Below are 19,624 nucleotides of genomic sequence, written 5' to 3'. Positions count from 1 at the left end.
TGCTTTTTACAGGAAGGTGATAGGCTAAGTGACGAAGATTTGCTCAAGTTTTTAGCTGAATTAAAAAGGTCGTCTGCATCCCTAAGAAGATTGCGGCCAATATCAGGTATCCGTTCTACTTCATTCAAATTGTAAACTACATCAAGCCTCATTCAAAGTTGATGTTTAAATAAGAAATTAAAGAGGAATCGCCCATTGGACTTATTTTGATTCATTTCCTGAATATCCAAATTTAATCTAATCCAGTTATTTTGGGAAGGCCTATGCACGTCTCAGCAAAGGAAACAAGGGGCCAGATACTTGTCTTTGAAACAGGAATTGGGAATAGGAAATATGGTTTTGCCTCTGTCGTATTTTCATCTCAAGGAGAGGGGCACAGACCTGAGACTGGCCCACTGGAGATAGACCCACTGCCTCCTGAAGTAGGCCCGAGGCAACAACAGCGCTGGGCAAATGCCACGATAGACAGGTTAGAAAGGCCGTCTCTGTCAGCTGGGACATTGTCTCAGTTCTGATCTCTCACCCCACCCAACCCAACCCACCATGCTCTCTCCATACACTCCATATCTCCTCCTCATGCTCCTCCCAAACCCCCCTGTATCCCCCATAACTACTCCAGCAGTATCCATCAGGTCCAGAACAAATGAGCCCCATAATAACAGTTGAATTGCTGATAAAATATGAAAAAAGGGATTCAATATAACCTTTGGAGAAAAAAATCAAACACAGGCAGTTAAGGTCCGATTGAAGAAACCTCCAATCAAATCTTTAAATCTTGTCCAAATAAACATAGGCATTGAAAAACCACTTCAAAGAGAGATAAGTTACTTGTAATAGAACAAAGTTAGCAGTGCCCTTCATAGTTGTGTATCTAACAGTGATTGTTAGATATGTCAACGTTCATAATGAGGCCATTTGGCAAAGCAGATGCCTGACCATCTTTTCAGCCTGCTTGTGTTGATAATATTGCCTCATTAGGAATGATTGGCTGAATTCCAAGAATGACTGATGGACTCAGCTCTTTGAAGGTTGCTTACATTTCTGCAAAGGGGAACTGCTGGCTTTGTTTGACAGTTTTATGAGATTGTAATAACATTATCTTCCATTGCAGTGATTTTTTAAAAATCTGTTAATTATATTAAAGGTTGCTTCAATGGAACTTTCACTGGCTGTGTTTGGTTGACAGTTTATGAGAATATAATGGGGTAATTTCTATAATGCCTGTTGTGTTTTTCATTTAATGAGCATTTCAAAGGCTTGCCAGTGTTATTGTAGGGCTTATTGGTTCTGCAACTAATGTATACTACTGGAGTGCTTCAAATGCAGGACATGAAATCAATCTGAAAATGAAACCACAGGGCCCTACATATTTTAATATCTTGTATTATATACTGTAGAATACAAAAGAGAACTTTAGCCACTGTACTGCATCTGAACCCTTAAACAGTGCTGGTCAATTTACTGCTCTCTTACGTTTTAAGAACAGACCCCCATGAGCAACTGCTGCATTGAAAACATGGTTAAAGCCATACAAAAACCTTAAACACAAACTTAAATGCTTAGAAATTATCATACACCCGTCAAAAAATTCTCAACTCCAGATTAGGGACTCCCTCTGGTTCATGGCATCGCTAAAGAACCGTGAACTTTTCTCCTGCAAATGCTTGCCATCGTTTTGACTCCATCTAGACTGTGGGGGCTCTGAAATGCCACTCTCTCAATGGAGCCAGCAAGGTTGGGAATGCTGTGTGTGGTCTCATTACCAACACCCTTATCATGCACTAGCAAAAACTGCCAGAACCAGGACTGTGGTGGGATTCCCAGAAATTGGGCCTGCCTGCCATTTTTAAAGCCCTTTAAACTCCATTCCAACATAAAAACCCAGACCAAGGTGACAGCTCTGTGCAAATGGATAAAATCTCTCATTGCACGTGATCAACTCTATTCTGCTGCTGTATTGAAAATTTGGCAAACATTTACCAGTTTGTGGTTTGGAATCACAACAGTAAAGGTAAATACCTTTATTAATTTAATTTGTATCTTCACCGCTGTTGAGGTTTCCTGCTGGCAACACAGACTTGTAGACTTACCCCTTCAGTTTTAACTCCAATTACATTGTGGAGAGAGATATCTTGTCTGCTTGATAGCTGGACTTATGGAGCCTCATAGAATTATAGAATCCTACAATGCAGAAAGAAACCATTCAACCCGTCAAGCCTGAACCAACAATTCCACCCAGGCCCTATCCCCGTAACCCTACACGTTGACCCTGCTAGTCTCTCTGGCACTAAGGGGCAATTAGGCATTTGAGCATGATCAATCAACTTAACCCACACATCTTTGGACTGTGGGAGAAAACTGGAGCACCTGGAGGAAACCCATGCAGACACGGGGAGAATGTGCAAACCCCACAAAGACAGTCACCCAAGGCCGAGTCTCTGGCGTTATGAGGCAGCAGTGCTAATCACTGCACCACCATGCTTCTCATGATGAGTGGCTATATGTTGAGCTCTAAGTATCTACTGTAAAGAGAGATATACAGCTTTGTTATAGGTAGGCTCTGGTCAATCATGCAGAGACTAGTGGGCAGAGGCTGCAGCCTCGTGGTACATTCCCAGTTGCCCAAGTGGGCTGTAATGTAAATATGCAGTCTTATGATGCTATTGGTGACATATCCACCCAATTCCCAAAGAGCCTCATTAATGCAACCAGTTCTGCCACCCAATGCAAGAAAGCATGAACGGCAAAGGTAACAACTGCTTGGACTTGTGTAACACTTTGAGGTGTGAGGAGATTAAGTTAGTGAGCCAGGACAAGAGATTTGGGAAGTGACCAGTCAAATAAATAGGATTTGAGGAGTTCTTCATTTTTAAAGCAAAAGTGAAAGCTAGAAATGCTAGAATATTTAAGGAGGGAATTTCAGTCAGTAGGACCTACTTGGCTGACGGAAGTAGCATGTAGAACATTGCAGTAGTTGAGTCTAAATGTAACAAAGAAATGGAAAATGGTATAATCTTAGGAGGAACTGAGAATCAGAGTGGAAGATGTGTTTAAGAACAGAAGCTAGTAGATTTTTTGATGGAGAAAATGAGCCCCAAAGATAAACCCAATTAACAGGATGCCAAGACTGAAACAGTGGCCAAGGAGGGATATGGAGTCAATGGCAAGGTGGCAGAATTTGCACTGCTTTCGAGAACAATAGCATAGCCCTTCCCCATGTGAGTCAGAAAGAAATGTGACTCGGCCAAGACTGGGACAGCACAGTGGTTAGCACTGCTGCCTAACAGCGCCAGGGACCCGGGTTTGATTCCCGGCTTGGATCACTGTCTGTGTGGAGTCTGCACATTCTCCCCGTGTCTGCCTGGGTTTCCTCCAGGTGCTCCGGTTTCCTCCCACAGTCCGAAAGACGTACTGGTTAGGTGCATTGGCCATGCTAAATTCTCCCTCGGTGTACCCGAACAGGTGCCGGAGTTTGGCAACTAGGGGATTTTCACAGTAACTTTATTGCAGTGTTAATGTAGCCTACTTGTGACACTAATCAATAAACTTTAAAGGATGTCATAAAGTTCAAATATGCTAGGATGAAACCATTCAAGTGCAGTCTCATGGAGTTGAAACCTGGAGAAGAAGCATTGAAAGAGGATTACCTGCTCCATTGTATTGAAATTTGCAGAGAGGCCAAGGGAGATGAGAAGAAACAGCGCACCATGGTCATAGATGTTTGTAATTTTGGTTTGGGCAATTTTAGCACTACCCAGATTGCTGGGTTTCTAACAGTGGGCTTTGGGAAAGATGATGTTGGAGCTGGAAGCACATTCATGAGGAAAGAGAATAAAGCAGTGACTAACATTCTGATTTTTGTGCTATGAGGACAGCTACATAACTTCCATCCGATGCGTCTTCACAACATTGACTGAAATCAGATATTCAGTGGAATCAAGTAAACAAGTAGAATTGTCTGTGACACAAGCTGAAGTTCCTGATCACTACTGTATATTGTATAATGCACATCCTCCGTCTCTATGTAGACCAAAGCTGCACACAGGTGAGGCTACACCTGGAGCACTAAGTCCAGTACAAATGTAATCAGTCTTCCTTGTTCTTGTATTCCAGTATTTGCTTGCTGGACCTACATGCTAACTTTGTGTTCTTTGTATGAAAACTATCTGAATTCTGTCTGAATGTCAACATTTAAAAGTTTAATGTCTTTTTTAAAAATGTTCTTTTTTTAATTCTTACTTACAAAATACATACTTTGGCCCCACACTTCACCACCTCTGTCACCTTGTTGTCCACTCATCTAACCTGTCTTTGCATTCTACTCACACTTTACGTTTCCACCTAGCTATATATTGAAAACATTACTCTGGGTCTCTTCATCAAAGTCATTAAGGTAGATTGTTAATAGTTGAGGTCCCAGCACTGATCCTTGTGGCTCTTCAATACTCAAAGCCTGCCAACTTGAAGGTTATCCTTGCACCCTACCAGTTTCAGCCAGCCATTCAAATGGATGCAGAAAAGTGAGACTGGTACTCCCACAAAAATCAAAACACAGTTCCTGATGTGCCATTTTCCAACATCTCAGAACAGTTCACTCACTATCTATCATATTCCAGCATCTCCTTATGGAAGCTTTAGAGCAGAGGTCTCATACTGGGGTATGCAGACCCCTATGGATCCATAGTGATTTTCCAGAAAGCTCAGGAAATAATGTGAAAGTGTTTGTTGAGCATGGGTCAGTCTTACAGGTGAGCAATGTTGGCATCTGCTCAGGGTCCCATGGTCAGGACTAAATGAATATCTAAAATCTGTGCAAATACTTGTTTTCCTAAAAGCATTATTAAAATCATTTTTTGTAGTACTTTCAGATGAGTATTCTAAAGTATTATCATTTAGATGGAGTGGGGACTTTGTCCAAAACTATTAATCTATTTGAAAAGGTGCCCTTCAACCAAATCTATTTGAGATCTACGCTATAGGGCACCCTTGACAAAGCAAATGCTCTGAATTCAGTTCAGGAAAGTGTGTGACATGAATCGCCAGCATCCATTAAATAACTTGATTAAAGCTATTATAAAATGGTATAGCCATATTATTGGAAGTCATCATGACTGAATTTATTATTATTTGGTTCACAGGTTGAGAGTTCTTCAATCTGTAGCCATTCATGCTTGAAGTATTAGCTTGGCTCAGTCTGTTACAGTATCACCTATTGAAGGTTGTGGGATCAAATCCCAGTATAGTTCTGTGGGCTGAAGTTCCAGTGCAGCACTGATGGAGTGCTGCAATGTTTAAAATGCTATCTTTCCAATGGCCCAATAAACTCAGGATCTGTTGGCCTGTTGAATACATATTGAAGACCCAGTTGGCACTTATCAAAGAAGTACCCAGAGTTCTCCCACAGCTGTGGCCAACATTTCTTCCTTAACCAATACTAACAGGAATGAAATTTATTTGTGCTCTGCCTGAAGGGAGGTCCTTGGCTCATTCTAGTTGATGCTTCACCCGGAGCCACATTCCTGGCAGTTTCGCTTTGCTAGTGTTACTTTGCCATTCCTTCACTCTCAGGCAAGTCCCAAACTTACATCAGCCAGAACCAGAATCAAACCCATGCTGTTGGTGTTCTTCTGAACTACATACAGCCATCTAGAGCCAACCGAGCTAAACGGCTCCCAAGATTGAAATAACTGATCATTAATCGCATTTGTATCATAGGAACATAGGACTTAGGAGTAAGAGTAGGTAATTCAACCTTTTGGACAGTTCCGCCATTCTATACGATCATGGCTGATCTCCATCTCATCCTAACTCCACTTCCCTACCTTTTCCCCATAGCCCATTATCCCACTTTTGATCAAATATTTACCTCTTTCTGGAATCCCTTGATTGATTCTGCATCCACTGCACTCTGGGGCAGTGAGTTCCATAGATTCACAACCCTCTGTGAGAAGTAACTTCTCCTTATCTCTGTCTTGAACCTTCCCCCTCTTACTCTACAACTATGACCTCTTGTCCTAGACTGTTCTAGAAGGGGGAACATTTGCTTAACATTTACTTTATCAATCCCATTGAATATTTTAAATACCTCAATCGAATCCCTCCTCATTCTTCTGTGCTCCAGCGAGTACAAGCCCAAGCTACTCAACCGCTCCTCATTCAACGGTCCCTTCAAACCTGGAATCAATCTAGTTGAACCTCTTCTGAATCGCCTCCAGTGCCACCACATCCTTCCTCAAAGAAGGTGACCAGAATCTGAACACAATACTCCGAGTGTGGTCTCACCAATGCCTTGTACAATTGTAACAACACTTCTCTACTTTTATACTCCAGACCCTTTGCAATAAACGCCAAGATTCCATTTGCCTTCCTTATAACATTCTGCACCTGCATACCCACTTTCTGAGACTCCTGCACAAGGACACCTCTGCACAGTGATCACAATTCTGTAAGTTTCAAGATACTTGCAGAAAAGGATAGAAGTAGTCCCAGAGTGAAAGTACTAAACTGGGGGAAGGTTAACTACGACAGTATTAGGCAGGAACTAGGGAATGTAGACTGGGATCGGCTGTTTGAGGGTAAATCCACATTCAATATGTGGGAGTCTTTTAAAAGTCAGTTGTTAACAATTCCGGACCAGTATATTCCTGTAAAAATGAAGTACAAAGATGGCAAGTTTCGGGAACCCTGGATGACGAGAGAAATTGTGAGCTTAGTTAAAAAGAAGAAGGAGGCATGCATAAATTTCAGGAAATTGAGAACGGATAAGGCTCTTGAGGAATACAAAGATAGCAGGAAAAAGCTTAAACAGGGCAAAAAGGGGCCATGAAATGTCCTTGGCAGGCAAGATTAACGACAGGCCCAAGGCTTTTTATGTGTATATAAGAAGGAAGAGGGTAGCTAAGGAAAGGGTAGGTCCACTCAAGACCAGTGGAAGGAATTTGTGTGTGGAGCCAGATGAGATGGGTGAAATCCTTAACGAGTTCTTTGCATTAGTATTCACAAATGAGAAGGATGTGGTGGATGGTGAGTGTAAAAAGGAGGATATTGACATTCTAAGACATGTTGAGATAAAAAGGGAGGAGGTATTGGAGGTTTTGAAAAGCATTAAGATGGACAAGTCTCCAGGGCCAGATGGCGTCTATCCCAGAATACTGAGAGAGACAAGGGAAGAAATTGCTGAGGCCTTGGCCAAAATCTTTGTATCCTCTTTGTATCCCCTTTGTATCCCCCAGGTGAGGTATCAGAGAATTGGAGAGTAGCTAACATTGTCCCTCTGTTTAAGAAGGGCAGAAGAGACAATCCGGGAAATTACAGGTCTGCAAGCCTTACATCAGCGGTGGGGAAATTATTGCAGAAGATTCTTAGGGACAGAATGTACTCACATCTGGAAGAGTATAGGCTTATAAACGATAGGCAGCGTGGCCTTGTGAAGGGAAGGTCGTGTCTCACAAACTTGATTTACTACTTTGAGGAAGTGACAAGGAACATTGGGCAGGGCAGCGGATGTTGTTTACATGGACTTTAGTAAAACCTTCAATAAGGTTCCTCATGGCAGGCTGAAGCAGAAGGTGAAGTCATATGGGGTCCAAGGTGAGCTGGTAAAATGGATGCAAAACTGACTGGGTATAGAAAGCAGAGAGTAGCAATGGAAGGGTACTTTTCTAGCTGGAGGTCTGTGACAAGCAGTGTTCCACAAGGGTCAGTGCTGGGGCGTTTGTTGATTGTAATATATATAAATGATTTGGAGGAAAATGTAGGCAGTCTGATTAGTAAATTTGCAGATGATACAAAAATTGGGGGAGTAGCGGATAGTGAGGACGGTTGTCAGAGGATACAGCAGGATATAAATCAGTTGGAGACCTGGGCCAAAATATGGCAGGTGGAATTTAAATGTGAGGTGATGCAGTTTGGAAGGTCTACTGCAGAAGGAAAGTACACAATAAATGGTAGAGCCCTTAGGAATATCAGCATACAGAGGGATCTAGATGTGCAGATCCACAGCTCCCTGAAGGCGGCAACTCAGGTGGACAAGATGGTCAAGAAGGTGTATGGCATGCTGGCCTTCATCGGTCGGGGCATTGAGTATAGGAATTGGAAAATCACATTACAGCTGTATAAGACTTTTTGTTTCGGCCGCATTTGTGTACAATTCTGGTTGCCACACTACCGGAAGGATGTTGATGCATTGGAAAGGGTGCAGAAGAGATTTACCAGGATGTTGCCTGGTTTGGAGGATATGGACTATGAAGAAAGCTTGAACACACTTGGATTGTTTTCATTGGAGCGTGTGAGGATGAGGGGACCCTGATAGAGGTTTACAAGATTATGACAGGCTTGGATAGAGTGGATAGTCCGAGTCTTTTTCCCAGGGTTGAAGGGTCAATTACTCAGGAGCATAGATTGTGGGTGAGAGGAGGAAACTTTCAAAGAGATGTAAGGGGCAAGTTTTTCACAGAGGGTGGTGAATGCCTGGAATGCGCTGCCGGAGGGGGTGATGGAAGAAAATTCGATAGCAACGTTTTAGAGGCATCTACATGAATAGGCAGGGAATAGAGGGATATGGACCAAGTAGAGACAAGAAAATATTAGATTAGAGAGGTATCTGTGTCAGCACAGACTCGGTGGGCCGAAGGGCCTGTTCCTGTTCTTTGTTATTTGTTCAGATGCCTTTTGAATCTGTTTCCCATTTAAATAGTAATTTGCCCTTTTATTTTTCTAACCAAAATGGATAACCTCACATTTATCCATAGGCTCTTGCTTGTAACAAAATGGCAGAAGTATTTATCTCCATAACAACAGTTGTATAAGTGAGGTACATTGAGACATTTTTAAAAGGTGTGTAAAGGTGCTGCAAGATCTTTCTAATTCATGTTTGTTGATATGTTTCAGGACTGATAAAACTCGAAATTTTACCAGCCGCAGAGAATCCCACATTCTGCATTACACCTGAACTTCTACCAGTGAAACCATATCCTGAAAACCGTAGCCGACCAATCAAAGAAATTCTAGAGTTCCCCTCTCGAGAAGTCTATGTTCCACATACATCTTACAGGTGAGTGACCTACATGCCCATGTAAAATGCACATCTGCTGAGCTTTTACATAAAGCTGGCAATTTTAAAATTATTTCTAAAATGTCCTTATATTTTCTGTCACTCTCTTCATTTTACTAATTGTACTTTGATGATGAAGGTCATTGGAAAGCTTTATTACGGTAACAGTTCAGCTGATTCTAAACCATTAATGACATTACCCAGGGCAGTGTTGCCCAAGAACTTTTAATAATAGATTACGAGCTTGGCTATATCTCACAGTCCTTGTATTACAAGAATCCAAGAATGGTTCAATATGAATGTCTGAAAAGCCTTGACTCCAGAAGAATTATTTTTGCTTGGTCCTCTGCTCTTTGTGATTTTTATTAATGACTTAGAGGAGGGGGCTGAAGGGTGGATCAGTAAATTTGCTGATGACACCAAGATTGGTGGAGTAGTGGATGAGGTGGAGGGCTGTTGTAGGCTGCAAAGAGACATAGATAGGATGCAAAGCTGGGCTGAAAAATGGCAAATGGAGTTTAACCCTGATAAATGTGAGGTGATTCATTTTGGTAGGACTAATTTAAATGTGGATTACAGGGTCAAAGGTAGGGTTCTGAAGACTGTGGAGGAACAGAGAGATCTTGGGGTTCATATCCACAGATCTCTAAAGGTTGCCACTCAAGTGGATAGAGCTGTGAAGAAGGCCTATAGTGTGTTAGCCTTTATTAACAGGGGGTTGGAGTTTAAGAGCCGTGGGGTTATGCTGCAACTGTACAGGACCTTGGTGAGACCACATTTGGAATATTGTGTGCAGTTCTAGTCACCTCACTATAAGAAGGATGTGGAAGCGCTGGAAAGAGTGCAGAGGAGATTTACCAGGATGCTACCTGGTTTGGAGGGTAGGTCTTATGAGGAAAGGTTGAGGGAGCTAGGGCTGTTCTCTCTGGAGCGGAGGAGGCTGAGGGGAGACTTCATAGAGGTTTATAAAATGATGAAGGGGATAGATAGAGTGAATGTTCAAAGACTATTTCCTCGGGTGGATGGAGCTATTACAAGGGGGCATAACTATAGGGTTCGTGGTGGGAGATACAGGAAGGATATCAGAGGTAGGTTCTTTACGCAGAGAGTGGTTGGGGTGTGGAATGGACTGCCTGCAGTGATAGTGGAGTCAGACACTTTAGGAACATTTAAGCGGTTATTGGATAGGCACATGGAGCACACCAGGATGATAGGGAGTGGGATAGCTTGATCTTGGTTTCAAATAAAGCTCGGCACAACATCATGGGCCGAAGGGCCTGTTCTGTGCTGTACTGTTCTATGTTCTATGCTCTCCTTTTTCAAATTCCCATTCTAATCAATATATGCAGATAAAGGTTTTGGCCTGAAGAGGGAGCATTTGCTTTCATTTTGCCATTGGACTTTAGGATTAATGTTTAACATTGTTGTAGCAATTTACTCCGCAACACAAATGAAGAACGCCAAAAAGGTTGAACAAAAAAAAAGTAATTCAAATAATTAACCCACTCATAATCCACCTTTGTTGTTGAATGAGTCCAGCAACAAGGATATAGACCTACCCTTGTTCAAGCAGACTAATAAAATATAAGGAAAGCTACGATGTTGAAATATAAATAATGCTTTGCATGCATTAATATACTTAATTTTGAATGTGTTTATTGATTTGCTGGCTATTTAATGCACACATTACACTTCATTTAAATAACTTAACACTTGTATTTGTTTCAAGAGCTTTACCGTTGAGTCTCTGGATCCAACTTTAACTGTGTAAATGGTGTTTTGAGTGGATTAAAATCTCACTGCTATGTCCATCAACATCATAATTATAAGAAAACCTGCTTTTTAGTGTGATGCTGCATATCATATAGCCGTCATAGAGCTTTACAGCATGGAAACAGGCCCTTCGGCCCAACTTGTCCATGCCACCCTTTTTTTTAAAACCCCTAAGCTAATCCCAATTGCCCACATTTGAATCATATCCCTCTATACCCATCGTATCCCTCTATGGCCCATATCCCTCTATACTCATCGTACCCATGTAACTATCTAAATGCTTTTTAAAAGATAAAATTGTACCCGCCTCTACTACTACCTCTGGCAGCTTGTTCCAGACACTCACCACCCTCTGTGTGAAAAAATTGCCTCTCTGGAAACTTTTGTGTATCTCCCTTCTCACCTTAAACCTATGCCCTCTAGTTTTAGACTCCCCTACCTTTGGGAAAAGATATTGACTATCTACCTTGTCTTTGCCCCTCATTATTTTATAGACTTCTATAAGGTCACCCCTCAGCCTCCTACGCTCCAGAGAAAAAAGTCCCAGTCTATTCAGCCTCTCCTTATAACTCAATCCACCATCCTAGTAAATCTTTTCTGCACTCTTTCTAGTTTAATAATATCCTTTCTATAATAGGGTGATCAGAATTGCACACAGTATTCTAAGTGTGGCCTTACCAATGTCTTGTACAACTTCAACAAGACATCCCAACTCCTGTATTCAATGTTGTTGGATAGGTTCTTTTATAACAGTTTCAGGACTACAGCAGGATAATAAAGGAGTCAGCTGTTAGATCTTTAGAAAGAGACAATGCTGTTTGCTGTATAGAGTTACAACACTTTTTCGTAAGTTTTAAATCAGGTAACACAATTACATCACTTTTTGAGCTGTATCGTTGTGAAGCTTTAATCTCAACATGGAGCTTTCTTAAAATTTCAGGTGAAATATATCAGTGTTACATATCAGAGGTTTTTGTCTCTTAACACGACCGCCCTCAAAAAGACTACTGAAGCGAGGCAAACAAATCCGTCAATAATAAGTGTTACTATCTATTATAGACTCAGATGTTCATTATTAGAAATGTGTATATATATCTTCATTAGCCGATCACAGCCCCATCACCATCCTGTGTGAGATTGGATATCTTCGGGATCAAATGCAGAACCTTCTTGGTCCATGTAGTTGCCATCAGGGGACTGCTACTTTTTAAAAATTGCCCACAAAACGATTTCTGTCAAATAGGCACTTTGAACATTAGAATAACTTTGGGGGGTTGATTTGAAGTTGTGAAATTGGCAGTGATGGCTTCAAAATGAGGTCAGTAAACTTACCAGCCCGTTGAGACCAATGATCTGCCCTCAGAGAGCCTTCTCACTGAACGAGTGAAACACATGCCAATGGGGCTCCAATTGCCATTGTAGGACAGAATTCACTGTAGCATGTGCCATGCATTCTGGATGTTACTGCTTGCAGGGATGTTCTTTCCTCTGGATGGGGTGGGATGTTCAAGAACAAGGGTCACTGTCTTAGGATACGGGTAGGCCATTTGGGACTATGATGAGGAGCAATGAGTTCACTCGAGGGTGGTGAACCGGGAAATTCTCTACCACAGAAGATTTCTAGACTCTAAAGGGGTATGAGGAGAACATTGGAGTATGACACTGAGATAGAGGGTCAGCCATAATCATATTGAATGGTAGAGCAGGTTCGAATGACTTATCCCTGCTCCTATTTTCTATGTTTCTATATCAGTTTTATTGGCAATTAAAGGTGAAGAGATCCCAGAAAGATAAGTTTCAAATTATTTTTGTGGAGCAAATAGGAATTGGACTCCACGTTCCTGGTCCCACAAAAGCAATCTGACCACTGTCCAGGACGGGCTACCCCCACAATCACGATGCTTCTCCTGGACCGATGGTTTTTGGGCTGGCTGGCCTGAATGTAGCAAACTAAATGAGCCTATTTGTCATGCGCAACTCACCATTGCTATTTAATTGAAGCCTTAAAATGACTTCAGTCTCTTTATCCCCAGAATGGGTTCACCTGCTGCCCCAAAATTCTGATCAGTGTCTTTGTAATTCAGTTATGGGAAATGTTTTCCCCTCCGCATCAGGGACTTAAGTGGCAACTTTGGTTTTGCAATACACTGGGTGCTGTTTTGTACAACTGTACAGACAAGAGACACAAATGTATGATGTGAAACTCTGGCTTTCCGGTTCTAATGCCGTATCATCATGTGCTGATAGCTGTAATAAAATAAATCTCTGGGAATGTAAACTTTGGTACAGCTGCTTGAACTCCTCATTCTCAAGTTCACATATGTTCAGGATGCTTTCTTAGTTCATAATCTTCATGGGTCTGACCATTAGTTGTGTAGATTTAAAAGAGTAGTAGTTGCCTTTCCAAGTCTTCCAGAAAATACCTTTCTTCCGATCTGGCCTTCTACTGATTCTAGATTGAAGATATTTCCCATTCAAATTTGCTTCTCCGCACGCACTAAACCACCAGCCACCTATAATGAGAAAAATCACATTCTAACTTCAGTTTGCAAGGAAATTTTGTTAAGTAACAATAGGACAAATATCTATCCATCCAAATATTCACAAACAAGTTCGGTGTTTTTGAGTTGGGTGCTTGTCATTCTCATCCAAATCAGATAGCCAGAAGCTAAAATTTTTAGAAATCTCTCTCGCTCCATCAGGTTGTCAGGGAACCCTTAACCCTTTATCCCTCCTCCACATTACTTCATTTCCAAATCAACAAGGAACATTTTCAAAAGTCACACTTGTATTTTGGAAATTAATTTGATTTATGTTTCCTTCCCATTCATTCTCTAGCAGTTGGGGCAGTTAAGAAACTTGCCGCTCAGCCATTCAGGTGTTGCAGGAGTGTCCTGGATAATTTAATTTGTAACTTATAATAAAATAAATGAATGAAACACTCAGGAAGATTATAAATAAGGATAGCTGTAAGAGCATGAGGAGCATTGAGAGTTCACTATCTTTTAATGTGTAGAAATTAATAAGTAAAATTCATGAAGGTTGTTAATGTAATCCTGCCTATGTGGTGGCAGATGTTCTGGAGATAGTGCCACTTAATATGAAGTTGAAGACCATGAGAAAGCATTAACTGGAATTTCATTTTTATGAACCATTCTTGGCTCTGAATAATCAATTCACTCCACTGTTAACCAGTCGATTTAATCTGCAACAGCTTGCTGATTCACTAAAGCAGTCAGAATTGTGATTGTTGCAGTTTATATTATTCCCCAAGTGCACACTAAAGGAGAGTGTCAAACTAGAAAACTGCTAAAACAGTTTAGCTAACTGCCTTGAACAATAGCTACTGCAAGCGTTCATACTTGCAAAATTATAGCCTCCTGGGACAATGTTCAAATTTTATGAAATGAATTGGCTGAAAGAGCATTTTGAGTTGCTGATGAAAAGCTATAGCTATCTGGCTTCTGAATTACTCTGCAGTATTTATAGAATTGTGTGCCACTCACAATAGAGGAATGGAATCTTTGTAAGTCGGGGGGTCTCTGGTAGATGCACAATTACAACACTGCAGAGTAATGTGAGGTGGGAAGACCTAAAATTCAGCTTCATTAACATTTATTGCATTACTCAACAAGACGCTTTGAAACACCCACAATAAATATTCCCGTTACTTTTTCCCAATTACTCTGTATTTTCTTTAACAAATACGGCAAGTTACCAATTCAACCCGGTGGAACACGAAACAAAGAAACTGCTCCCATTTCCTGATGATATGACGGGTTTGTTTGTCAGTACTCATCACTTGGAGGCAGATTTTGTTTTGTTCTCCTATTCAAAAACTCTACCACTTTTCTCCTTCTGATGGTACAAGTGCTAGTATGTACATTCCATATAAAGAAAGATTTACACATATGTTGCCTTTCACAACCTCAAGATGTGGCAAAGAACTTTTGTTGTGGTGCACAAGGCGGATGTTCATCTGTTCCACAGTGAGTTTAAGCTGGAACAGATTGTTAGTTTATAGCTTAGGGGCCCCACTCCACAGCGAGCATGGCTGACCAGGAGTCTCTTTCGCTCTTACTGCCTGCCATTGGTGTGTATTGGAAGGATTTTGCAGGTTGCTACTCAGTCTGTTGGCTGTGTTTTGAATACACCTTCCTTGGCCATCAAGTCTTGGGATGTGACTCGAGCCCGGAGCTTCTGGCTCAGAGATAGGGACACTACCCACTGCGCCACAAGACGTCCAAAAAGAATTTAGACAGTTAATACTTCTGAACTGTAGTCACTGTTATAACTTGGGAATTTTTTTTTAGTAGCTGTTTGGTACAACCGAGTGATTTGCTTGGCCATTTTCAGAGGACAGAGTCAACCACATTGCTGTGGGTCTGGACTCGCATGTAAGCCACTGGGTAAGCATGGTAAATTCCCTCCCTGAAAGGACATTCGTGAACCAGGTGGATTTTTATTTACAACAATCCAATAGTTTCATGATCACCATTACAGAGAACTACTGTTTGTTCCAGATTTACTCATTCATTGAATATAAATTCTACCAGCTGTCCGCAGAGCATTAGCCTGAGCCTCCAGATAAATAGTCCAGTAACATTACCACCATGTCACAGTCCCCTCAGAAGTGCCAAGTATCATTCATGCCATACAAGTGTCAGGCAATGATCATTCCCAGCAAGGGAATCTTCACCATCTCTCCTTGACATTCAACAGTACACCATCTCTTAATCCCTTCCCATCAACATCCTGGGGTTACCATTGAGCAAAAACTGAACTGGACTCGTCATATAAATACTGTGACTACATCAGCAAGTCAGTGGCTGGGAATTCTGTGGCGGGTAACTCACCTGCTGAATCCCCAAAGCCAGTTCACCATGTAAAAGACACAAAGTCAGGAGTGTAGTGAAAAGCTGCCCCCCCCCCCCCGCACACTCTCACTCACACATGCACTCACTCACTCACTCACTCACTTCAGCACTCACTCACTCCACCACCTTCAGGACTCACTCACTCACTCCACCACCTTCAGCACTCACTCACTCCACCACCTTCAGCACTCACTCACTCCACTACCTTCAGCACTCACTCACTCCACCACCTTCAGCACTCACTCCCTTCACCACTAACACACAGTGGCAGCAGGTAACATCCACCGGATGAACTGCAGCACCTCACTAAGGCCCCTGGGATAGCACTTTCCAAATTTGTGGCCTCTATTACCTGGAATGACAAGGGCAGCAGATGCATGGGAACACCAGACTGAGATTGCTCCACCGCAAATCCCATTAATGCCTTCTCCTAAGAGTTTCTGGCTATAACGGGATTTGCACCCCTGACGAACAGACCCTGAAAACACCACCTCAGCAAGAGGCCCTTCGGCCCATCGTGTATGCACCGGATATCAAGCACCTCTCTATTCTAATCCCATTTTCCAGCAGTTGGTCCGTAGCCTTTTATGCCATGGTGTTTCAAGTGCTCATCTAAGTGCTTCTCAAATGCTGAGCTTTCCCACGGTTACCACCCTTTCAAATAATGAGTTCCAGATTTCTATCTACCCTATGTATGTCCTTCATAATTTTGTACACCTCAATTGGTCCTCCTCTGCTCCAAGGAAAATAACCCCAGCCTAACCAGCCTCTCTTCATAGCTGGAATGCCCCAGCACAGGGTGTCCTGGTGAATCTAGTGTAATCACATCCTATACTGTGGCGACCAGAACTGCACACAATACGCCATTGAACCTGTGAACCTTCTGAGACAAATGAGACCATGGATTTGCCGATTGTAATGAACAGAATCATACCTGAATGTTGCCCCGCACAGTTTATATCAGTGTGAAGATCATTGTCTCGATCGCTGGTGGAAAAAGGAAGTGCTTTACAGTCACTAATGGCTGATGAGAGGTCTCCAGTCAAAACCTGTCCGATTTGCAGAGTATAATTGTTGTCCTTGCTGCCTATCTTAAATGTATATTCAATATATCGTGTCTCATTCTTCCAATCCGCCAGCTCAATTCGCAAAATGTGTTTGGCCTGATGCACAATTTGATAGAAGTTTTCTAAACCTAACCAGAATTCACCTGAACAGAAAAGAAGATTAGTTGATTTGAAGGGTGGAGGAAAAGTAAGGTTTTGTTTTAATACTTGATTTACTTTAAATACATATAGGACAAATTTTAAAGAAGGAACAAACCACTCTGGAAACACACATGAAATCAGTCCTGTTGGAAAAGTCAATGCTTGCAATATTAACTTTATTTGCAATTAACTTTAATTGCAATAAAGTGCAAACTTTTTCAATATGACCTTGATGTGTTGCTAAAACTGAGATAAAATAACAAAAGACAATTTTCTGACATTTGGAACTTGCTTCTGTGGATACCAAGAACTGCTCATGATATTGCAGATGATGACGATTTATTATATTCATTAATATTGAACAATATCAGAAACAACAAACACAATTAATTGGGACCAAAGCAAAATGCTGCAGATGCTGAAAATCTGAAATAAAAACAAGATGCTGGAAATACTCAGCAAGATGTGTGGAGAGAATCAGTTGACGTTTCCGGTTAATAACCTTTTTAATTAATTGGGATTCGCTTTATTTTGGCTCAATTTACAATATCTCATACAATTTAATAGTAAAAAGAAATCAAGTTTAGTTTTCGTTCCTGACCTATTGATTGATGATTCAATGTAGTGCGGATGGTGTAACCTTATCCAATACATCCTGTGTCAGATTCTTACCATGGAGGTCCCCAAATCCAGTTTTATAATCTAACCAGGACCGATCAAAATCCAAGGAGCCATTAAATCGCCGCTGAATCACAGTCCAACCGAATTCTGTTTGAGGGCACAGGAGAGAGTGAAAGTGGATTAATCTGAAACATGACAGGATAATTGTTCACAACAGCTCTTTGAAGATAATGCTCATTAATATAGGTTTAGAAGGAGCTGACAACTAAATGTTCTGCATATTTTACTTGTTGAAGGGCAACTAATCCCCACTGGTGATTCTAATTTCCATAATTACATTGACGTTCTTTTCTTCAGTTGTTACATTTAAGAATTGTAACATGATGCAATCAGGTACAGGACTCCGAGTTCTCTTGCACAGAAACTTAACAGACTCGGAATAAAACTGTTCAAACTGACCTGCAGTCATCTGGCAATATGCTTGCAATAGCTGGGATCCTTTCGGCTGAATGCTATAAATTCCACTAGTTCTTTTGCCCCTCTTGAAAATCTGATAACAGTCAGCTGGAAGATATGAGGAGTCAACTTCAGTTGTTATAGTTAAATCGCATCTGTTAAAGAACATTTAAACTGATCAACTAAAACCTTTTAGTTGAATTAGAATACTCCCCAAAGACAAATTAAGTAAAAATTATTGCGAATGGTTTAAAGATTTTTCCTGCCATTTTTTCATTTCTTGTGGCAAGCACATAAATGACAACACTCTTCAACATGTATCAGACTATACTGAAACATCACCCACACCAGCCTAGCAGTACAATCTGCATGGTGACACAGAGGTTCGCACTGGTGCCTCACAGCACAAGGGACCCGGTTTTGATTCCCAGCTTGGGTCATCTGCAGAGTCTGCATGTTCTCCCCATGTCTGCTGTGTTTCCTCTGGGTGCTCCAGTTTCCTCCCACAGTCTGAAAGAGGTGCTAGTTAGGTGCATCAGCCATGTCAAATTCTCCCTCAGTGTACCCAAACAGGTGCCGGAGTGTGGCGACTAGGGGATTTTCACAGTAACTTCAATGCAGTGTTAATGTAAGCCTACTTGTGACACTAATAAATAAACTTAAATAATTATCGGATGAGGTAGCAAAGAGCATCCTCATTTAAAAGCTTAGAGATAAAATGAACACACAGTTCATATTATCAGGGACAGTAAAATTCTGGATTGTCTCACGATCCCAGGAGACTAATATAGAGATCTGTGTAGTCCAAGCACTATTCTTTTACATTCGATTGGACTAATGCTGTTACCTTGTCCGCTGTGCCTAGTCACCCCAAAATCATGAACTGTGGGAATTGAAACATCAGATGATAAAGTACATCCTTTTTTCATTCCTGCTTTCTTATCTCTGCTGCATGTTGACGCAATAGAGCTTCTAAAGTTTAATCGCACTATAGTAATTCCTTCAATTGTCATGGCTTACCTCACCAAAATTATCTCTGCATTCAAATTATATTCCAGTGAAATAAGGGTATGATTCCCACAATACAATTTTATGACATCATATAAGGAAGGTTGCATATAAAATATCCTGTTTAATTTTGCCTTTATCCAGTAGTTTTGAAATGTAAATGTAGAAAGTGTCTTTTTAAAATCAGACCAACAACAAAGATGTACAATTAATTATATGCCCCATACGACACCATTGCAGGATTTTTGCTACACAGAACGTTACCTTTGGTCATGCTAGTCCCCATCATCCAAAACCTTGTTCAGCACATCCTACGCCATATCTCCTTGAACCAGCCATATCACAACCACTTTTCAATCCCTGCAATTCTCAGATATCAAGCCACCTGTGGTTTCCCATTTTACAATGCAATGGTTCTTTGTCACTATACATAGCGCCATGCCAACCTGGCAGTGCCAACCTGTGCCTAGGGGTGGACCCCAGTGGGGGCCTCATGGTGGGGGATGAGAGGGGGGGTGGACTCATTCGTATATGGTGGTGGTCCAGAATGGTCGGGGGAGCAGGGGACAATGCCCGTTTGGTGGGGGTGGGGGGGGAAGGGGATGATGACCGGGGGGGGGAGGGGCTGA

At 41.5% G+C, this 19,624-nt stretch overlaps 2 protein-coding genes across 6 annotated transcripts in view; one reads left to right on the top strand and one right to left on the bottom strand.

The window, feature by feature from the left end:
* Nucleotides 1–19,624, top strand: part of dock8 (dedicator of cytokinesis 8) — a 252,915-nt gene that overhangs the window by 101,303 nt on the left and 131,988 nt on the right. For all 5 annotated transcript variants that reach the window (XM_078214327.1, XM_078214325.1, XM_078214326.1 and 2 more), the window contains 2 exons: nucleotides 13–106; nucleotides 8,890–9,052. In XM_078214327.1, the coding sequence (XP_078070453.1) occupies nucleotides 13–106; nucleotides 8,890–9,052 (257 nt within the window). The remainder of the gene's footprint in view (nucleotides 1–12; nucleotides 107–8,889; nucleotides 9,053–19,624) is intronic.
* Nucleotides 13,163–19,624, bottom strand: part of LOC144495215 (angiopoietin-related protein 3-like) — a 30,142-nt gene continuing 23,680 nt past the window's right edge. Inside the window, exons 5-8 of the mRNA XM_078215286.1 lie at nucleotides 17,991–18,142; nucleotides 17,583–17,678; nucleotides 16,637–16,912; nucleotides 13,163–13,338 (exon numbers count right to left, since the gene is read on the bottom strand). Of these exons, the coding sequence (XP_078071412.1) occupies nucleotides 13,163–13,338; nucleotides 16,637–16,912; nucleotides 17,583–17,678; nucleotides 17,991–18,142 (700 nt within the window). The remainder of the gene's footprint in view (nucleotides 13,339–16,636; nucleotides 16,913–17,582; nucleotides 17,679–17,990; nucleotides 18,143–19,624) is intronic.

Source organism: Mustelus asterias, chromosome 6 (genome assembly GCF_964213995.1).
Source record: "Mustelus asterias chromosome 6, sMusAst1.hap1.1, whole genome shotgun sequence".
Lineage (NCBI taxonomy): Eukaryota > Metazoa > Chordata > Chondrichthyes > Carcharhiniformes > Triakidae > Mustelus > Mustelus asterias.
This window is presented reverse-complemented; position numbering and strand designations above follow the sequence as displayed.